The 8,007-nt window shown below is 48.2% G+C and overlaps 1 protein-coding gene and 1 non-coding gene across 3 annotated transcripts; both read left to right on the top strand.

Annotated features, from left to right (window-relative positions):
* Positions 1-2,328: 2,328 nt before the first annotated feature.
* On the top strand, positions 2,329-4,124 carry LOC115201419 (putative sodium-coupled neutral amino acid transporter 10). Of its 2 annotated transcripts, none has more exons than XM_029765026.1 (3): positions 2,329-2,471; positions 2,747-2,906; positions 3,990-4,124. In XM_029765026.1, exons 1-3 carry the CDS (start codon positions 2,337-2,339, stop codon positions 4,109-4,111), a joined length of 417 nt encoding a protein of 138 aa, XP_029620886.1. In that variant the 5' UTR covers positions 2,329-2,336; the 3' UTR covers positions 4,112-4,124. The 2 variants fall into 2 exon arrangements, with proteins under 2 accessions (XP_029620886.1, XP_029620887.1); XM_029765027.1 differs by having other exon boundaries at positions 2,335-2,471; positions 3,993-4,124.
* Positions 4,125-6,800: 2,676 nt separating this feature from the next.
* On the top strand, positions 6,801-6,875 carry trnaa-ugc (transfer RNA alanine (anticodon UGC)). Its single transcript has one exon. It is a non-coding gene; the product is annotated as a tRNA-Ala (tRNA).
* The last annotated feature ends 1,132 nt before the right edge of the window (positions 6,876-8,007 follow it).

The following is an 8,007-nucleotide window of genomic DNA, read 5'->3' on the forward strand; positions in this document are numbered from 1 at the left end:
ATGTCAGAATGCGCTATACAGAAACCCAGCCTAAAACCCCAAACAGCAAGCAATGCAGATAGAAGCACGTAGAAGCAGGGTGGCTAGGAAAAACTCCCTAGAAAGGCAGGAACCTAGGGAGAAACAGAGGGGAACCAGGCTCTAAGGGGTGGCCAGTCCTCTTCTGGCTGTGTCGGGTGGAGAATATAACAGTACATGGCCAAGATGTTCAAACGTTCATAGATGACCAACAGGGTCAAATAATAATAATCACAGTGGTTGTAAAGGGTGCAACAGGAGTACATGTCAGTTGGCTTTTCATAGCCGATCATTCAGAGAGAGAGTCGAAAACAACAGGTCCGGGACAAGGTAAAACGTCCAGTGAACAGGTCAAGGTTCTATAGCCGCAGGCAGAACAGTTGAAACTGGAGCAGCAGCACGACCAGGTGGACTGGGGACAGCAAGGAGTCATCAGGCCAGGTAGTCCTGAGGCATGGTCCTAGGGCTCAGGTCCTCTGAGAGAAGAGAGAAAGAGAGAGAGAATTAGAGGAAGCATACTTACATTCACACAGGACACCAGATAACACAGGAGAAGTACTCCAGATATAATAGACTGACACTAGCCCCACGACACAAACTATTGCAGCATAAATACTGGAGGCTGAGACAGGGGTGGGTCTGGAGACACCAATGTTACCCCTGGAGAGGGCCAACCATGCAGGATATAACCCCACCCACTTTGCCAAAGCAAAGCCCCCACACCACTATCTTTAAACCACCAACTTACTACCCTGAGACAAGGCCAAGTATAGCCCACGAAGATCTCCCCCACAGCATGAAACCGGGGGGGGCACCAACCTGGACAGGAAGATCATGCCAGTGACTCAACCCACTCAAGTGACACACCCCTTCTAGGGATGGCATGGAAGAGCACCAGTAAACCAGTGACTCGGCCCCCGTAATAGGGTTAGAGGCAGAGAATCCCAGTGGAGAGAGGGGAACCGGCCAGGCAGACAGCAAGGGTGGTTCGTCGCTCCTGTGCCTTTCCGTTCACCTTCACACCCCTGGGCCAGACTACACGCAATCATAGGACCTGCTGAAGAGATGAGCCTTCAATAAAGACTTAAAGATCGAGACCGAGTCTACGTCGCTCACATGGATAGGCAGACCATTCCATAAAAATGGAACTCAACAGGAGAAAGCCCTGCCTCCAGCTGTTTGCTTAGAAATTGTGGGGACAATAAGGAGGCCTGTGTCTTGTGACCATATCAGGGACTCTGCTGTCCTAGCTTCAGGGGGAAGCTGGTTCCGCCATTGGGGTGCCACTGCGTTGATGTTTGCAGAGAACGACAGGGTGTTGTCCTTTGCACTCTTGGAGGGAGACACCGTGGAGTTGTCAACCGTGATGGAGAGGTCTTGGAGTGGGCAGCCTTACCCGGAATGAAGAGTAGCTCCGTCTTGTTGAGTTTGAGGTGGTGGGCCAACAACCAATCTGAGATATCTGCCAGGCATGCAGAGATTCGTGCTGCCACTTGGTGTGAGAAGAGGGGAAGGAGAAAAGTACTTGTGTCATCCGCATGACAATGATAGGAGTGTTGTTGTTTTATGTGTTGTTGTAGCTCAAGCTTTTTACGACGTGTGTGAATATGAGTTTATGACTCAGTGACTGTCACACTCTAACACACTCCTTAAATCACACCTCTACTTTTATCTCCTCTGGACGAACAGACAGGAAGATAGCGCTATTATTCTCCCTTCCTCACACACACACACACACACACACACACACACACACACACACACACACACACACACACACACACACACACACACACACACACACACACACACACACACACTCTGGCTCATAGACCCCCACAACACACCCTTGTTCTTTAACGGTTTCCGTTAGTCTGTGTGCTGTAATAATGCCCTAGATGTGAAGGTTGGGGTGAGTTTGAATGTTTTTTCATCTTGTGTGGTAAGGCTAGGGGAGGGAGGGGTTGGGTCGGGAGGAGGATGGCACTGGTACTGGCTTCAAATTCAGGTTCTGGAAGTGAAGCTTGTACTAGATTAGATCAGGGGGGTGTATGTTTGTGCTTCATTTGGGACAGGGCCATGGGCCAGATGGGTTGAAAGATGGTATGGAGATACTGACTTCTGATTGAACAGGAAGGCTAAGCTCTGTCCCTGTACTGTATGTATGATGTGGAGGTGCAGGAAGAGGTGGAGAGAAAGATGAGAGCGGATGAGGAGGATGAGGACTGTTAGCCTGGCTGACGCACAGACCCACGTGGTACACTGTCAGCTAGAGTATGTCGCTTTAGCCAACCAACAGATTGTGTGTGTGTAACTAAATGTTTCTCTATGCTCTTATGTCTGTAGTGGAGACCATCCTGGGACTGACTGGAGCCACCATGGGGTCCCTCATCTGCTTCATCTGCCCTGCCCTCATCTACAGAAAGATACAGAAGAATGGATTCACTGCACAGGTACCACACACACACACACACACACACACACACACACACACACTATCCCTACTAACCGCATCACTGACCAACATCCCTCTCTCTCTCTTTTATTTTCTTTCTCTCTCTGGTGGTCTTCTGTAGCTCAGTTGATAGACCATGGTGCTTGCAACACCAGGATAGTGTGTTTGATTCCTGGGACCACCCATATGTAAAATGTATACAGACTTTTGGATAAGCGTCTGCTAAATGGTATATTTTATTATTATATAATCTTTCTCTCTCTCCCTCTATAGCTGGTGTTATGGGTGGGGTTAGGCATCCTGCTGATCAGCACCCTTACCACGTTGTCAATCTCAGCCAGTGACTCCACCCCCAAGCAGGCCCCTCCTCCCCCTACATCGGTCAAGAGTGCCATCTTTGGAGTCCTTCCTGATAGTCCTGATTTACGGAACGGTACAGACCATATATTACCATTATAGCCACAGACCATGTTCCATCGCCAAGTGAACTTTCCATTTTATTCTGTTCTTTGTTATTCTATTCTAATCAGTTCCAAATCTGCAATGGTCCAAACTCCAAAGTTCACATTTTGATGTCATTGTTGGAGAGAGAGGTGCAGAAAAGTGAGAGTATAGAGAGCAAGAGCCAAAAGGTGAAAGCAATCTTAAAACAAAGAAATATGGAACCGTGGATAAATGGGGGAATATATTGGGTTTTTGACTGACAGACAGCTAGACAGACTGACAGACGGGGGTAGAGGATAACCACTTGATAATATCGAATAGAGAAACAGCGTTTGACATTGATGGAGCCAGAATGATGCCCTTCAAACTCCAGTGGTTTCTCATCTTCCCCTTATCTCCCCCACTCTCTCCCCCTTTCCTTCTCCCTCTTTCCCCCTCACCTACTCCCTCTCCTCTTCCCCCTCTCCTGGGCAGCTGAAATGCCTGCTAGCTCTTTCCTGTAACAGGGGTATCAGATGGAAGTGGTATGGAGGGAGGGATTGAGAGGTACAGACAGAGGAAATGAGGGGAGAGATGAGTGAGACAGGAGGGCTGGGGTTAGGGGCTTGAGGGGTTTGAGTAAGAGGAGAAGAGGGGGGGTCGTAAAAATTAGAAAGAGCTCCACACATAGGAACAAGGACAGTTCACACAGCCCCATCCTGCCTTCCGTTTTCCTCTTTCTATCACTCTCTTCCTTTCTTTATCTCTCTCTCCCTCTCACTGATAGTCGCACACTTCCTTCCAAACCTGGTTCCTGTTTGTTGCAGATAAGTGAGGCCAGTGGAACAGTTTCTCTCTCTCTCTGTACCCTCTCGTCATTTTCTCTCCATCCTCTCCTGATTCTCTCTTAGACTGTACTGTAGCAGGTATTGTATTTCAGCATTAGTGTTGCATCTCTTTATAGTTTAGATCTCTGCTACCATCTAGTGGATCTCACACTCACACATATTAGTAGATAGATAAAAATGATGTTCTGCATTCTCTCTCTCTTTTGTCTCTATCTCTCCATTTCTCTCCCCCCTCTCCCTCCCAGCAGTAGAGAAGCCAGTGAAACAGCCTGAGGTGAAGCCTGTGTTGGAAGAGAGGCCAGTCCAGTGGAGAGACAGCAGGAGCAGGCTGAGCCCCCCCAGATCAAAGGACCTGAACAAGGAGTAACAGACATGAAAAATAAGAAGGAGGTACAGCTGGACCGCCCCGACGCAGGTACGGAACTAGGGAGAACCCGTTGGAACCATGGAGAATCCGTTAGAACCCTATAGAATCAAATCAAATCAAATCAAATTTATTTATATAGCCCTTCGTACATCAGCTGAAATCTCAAAGTGCTGTACAGAAACCCAGCCTAAAACCCCAAACAGCAAGCAATGCATGTGAAAGAAGCACGGTGGCTGGGAAAAACTCCCTAGGAAAAACTCCTGAGAAAGGCCAAAAACCTAGGAAGAAACCTAGAGAGGAACCAGGCTATGAGGGGTGGCCAGTCCTCTTCTGGCTGTGCCGGGTGGATATTATAACAGAACATGGTCAAGATGTTAAAATGTTCGTAAATGACCAGCATGGTCAAATAATAATAATCATAGTAATTGTCGAGGGTGCAACAAGCACGTCCGGTGAACAGGTCAGGGTTCCGTAGCCGCAGGCAGAACAGTTGAAACTGGAGCAGCAGCATGGCCAGGTGGACTGGGGACAGCAAGGAGTCATCATGCCAGGTAATCCTGAGGCATGGTCCTAGGGCTCAGGTCCTCCGAGAGAAAGAAAGAGAGAAAGAGAGAATTAGAGAGAGCATATTTACATTCACACAGGACACCGGATAAGACAAGAGAATACTCCAGAAGTAACAGACTGACCCTAGCCCCCCGACACATAAACTACTGCAGCATAAATACTGGAGGCTGAGACAGGAGGGATCAGAAGACACTGTGGCCCCATCCGATGATACCCCCGGACAGGGCCAAACAGGCAGGATATAACCCCACCCACTTTGCCAAAGCACAGCCCCCACACCACTAGAGGGATATCTACAACCACCAACTTACCGTCCGAAGACAAGGCCGAGTATAGCCCACAAAGATCTCCGCCACGGCACAACCCAAGGGGGGGGCGCCAACCCAGACAGGAAGACTACGTCAGTGGCTCAACCTACTCAAGTGACGCACCCCTCCCATGGACGGCATGGAAGAACACCAGTAAGTCAGTGACTCAGCCCCTGTAAAAGGGTTAGAGGCAGAGAATCCCAGTGGGAAGAGGGGAACTGACAACCAGGCAGAATCCACTAGACTAGAACATACAAGAAAACCAGTAATCTATAAGTGGTAGATTTTTTCAGTTTTTTCCAGAAGACCGGAATACTATTTACATCAACACCTGAAAACCCATGTGTTATACCTGTGTGTCCCCCTCCTCCCTCCCTTCAGGTGTGGCGGTACCTGGTGGGGAGGCCCATCAGCACGAGCCGTCCCATCCCTCATGACGAGGTCCAGATAGAGAAGAGGAAGAACGATGCTGAGCTGGAGGACGCTGCACAGCTATTTTCAGGTCTCTCCAGAGATTTTAGATCGGTTTCATGTCCGGGCTCTGGCTGGGCCACTCAAGGACATTGAGACTTTTCCCGAAGCCACTTCTGCATCGTCTTGGCTGTGTGCTTAGGGTTGTTGTCTTGTTGGAATATGAACCTTCGCCCGCAGTCTGATGTCCTGAGCGCTCTGGAGCAGGTTTTCATTAAGGATCTCTCTGTACTTCGCTCCGTTAATCTTTCCCTCGATCCTGACTAGCCTCCCAGTCCCTGGCACTGAAAAACATCCCCACAGCATGATGCTGCCACAACTATGCTACACCGTAGGAATGGTGCCAGGTTTCCTCCAGACGTGACGCTTGGCATTCAGGCCAAAGAGTTCAATCTAGGTTTCATAAGACCAGAGAATCTTGTTTCTCATGGTCTGAGAGTCCTTTAGGTGCCCTTTGTCTAACTCCAAGCGAGCTGTCATGTGCCTTTTACTGAGGAGTGGCTTCCGTCTTGCCATTCTACCATAAAGGCCTGATTGGTGGAGTGCTGCAGAGACGGTTGGGTTTCTGGAAGGTTCTCCCATCCCCACAGAGGAACTCTGGAGCGCTGTCAGAGTGACCATCAGCCCTTCTCCCCGGAGTGCACAGTTTGGCCGGGCGGCCAGCTCTAGGAAGAGTCTTTGTGGTTCCAAACTTCTTCCATTTAAGAATGATGGGAGGCCGCTTTGTTCTTGAGGACCTTCGATGCTGCAGGATTTTTTTGGTACCCTTCAAAAAGATCTGTGCCTTGACACAATCCTGTCTCGGAGCTCTACGGACAATTCCTCCAACCTCATGGCTTGGTTTTTGTCCTGACATGCACTGTCAACTGTGGGACCAACTGCACTGGTTGGAACTGTGGGAAGTTTTTGCTGTCATCATGGGGTATTGTGTGTAGATTGATGAGGGAAAAAAATTGTTAATACATTTTAGAATAAGGCTGTAACGTAACAAAATGTGGAAAAAGTCAAGGGGTCTGAGAACTTTCCGAATGCACTGTATAGACAGGTGTGGGCCTTTCCAAATCATCTCCAATCTATTGAATTTACCATAGGTGGCCTCAATCAAGTTGTAGAAACATTTCAAGGATGATCAATGGAAACAGGATGCACCTGAGCTCATTTTCGAGTCTCATAGAAAGTGGTTTGAATACTTATGTAATTAAGGTATTACATTTTCTTTGTTGTATACATTTGCAAACATTTGGGCCTCCCAAATGGCGCAGTGGTCTAAAGCATCGCAGTGCTAGAGGTGTCACTACAGACCCGGGATAGATCCCAGGCTGTGTCATAACCAGCCGTGATCAGCCTCCCTGTGGCTCAGTTGGTAGAGCATGGTGTTTGCAACGCCAGGGTTGTGGGTTCGATTCCCACGGGGGGCCAGTACGAGAAAAAAAAATGTATGAAATGAATTGAAATGTATGCATTCACTACTGTAAGTCGCTCTGGATAAGAGCGTCTGCTAAATGACTAAAATGTGTAAAAATGTGTAAATCAGGAGTCCCATAGGGCGGCGCACAATTGGTCCAGCGTCGTCCGGGTCAGTGGAGGGTTTGGCCGGAGAGGCTTTACTTGGTTCATTGCACTCTAGCGACTCCTTGAGGCAGACCGGGCGCCTGCAGGCTGACCTCGGTAGTCAGTTGAAAGGTGTTTCCTCTGGCACATTGGTGTGGCTGGCTTCCGGTTTAAGCGGGCGAGTGTTAAGAAATGCCCTGTTTGGCAGGTCATGTTTCGCCTCCCGAGCCTGTTGGGGAGTTCCAGCGATGAGACAAGATCAAAATTGGGGAGAAAAAGGGGGTAAAATACATTATGGGGTACTGTGTGTAGATTGATGAGGGAAAAATAAATATTTAATCCATTTTAGAATAAGCCTGTAACGTAACAAAATGTGGAAAATGGGAGGGGCCGTAATACTTTGCGAATGCACTATATGTCCAGCAGAGATGTGTTGGGCGGAATGGTCTACTTCACTCCCTTCTTGGCCTGTAAGACAAGATTATCAAGTCAATTGAATTTATACATCAAAGACAGACAAAATGTAATAAAAAATGATGGAACACCTGTAATATGCCACTCACTGCTGTAACGAAGCAAGACTTCAGAGCATCAAACTCTTTAACACACAGGTCCTTTCTCAGCTCCTGTCTGCCTGTGGTAGTAGCTGTCACACACTTCCCATAAGCTGCAGCCTGAGGACATGATATTCAAAAGTCAGTATTTAGATCAAACTTCTGTTGGAGGATGATTGCGCTGGTTAGAATATATACATTATTGTTCAAGGCAGTGTTTCCCCTTGATTGTTTTTCTTAGTGAGGCACAGAGGCCCCCAAAGCATCATCCAGGGCCACAAGACAAATTCCTTGGCGGGCCACCCTGGTTAAACAATGGTAGGGGAAACACTGGGACATCTCATCCTCTCTTGACTGCGAGTCCACACGTTTCTCCCAGACATGATCAGTTGAGTGAGCAGCAGCAGAGATGGACACTTGATCAATACTCTTTGACAGTGGAAAA

Source organism: Salmo trutta, chromosome 10 (assembly GCF_901001165.1).
Source record: "Salmo trutta chromosome 10, fSalTru1.1, whole genome shotgun sequence".
NCBI classification, from domain to species: domain Eukaryota; kingdom Metazoa; phylum Chordata; class Actinopteri; order Salmoniformes; family Salmonidae; genus Salmo; species Salmo trutta.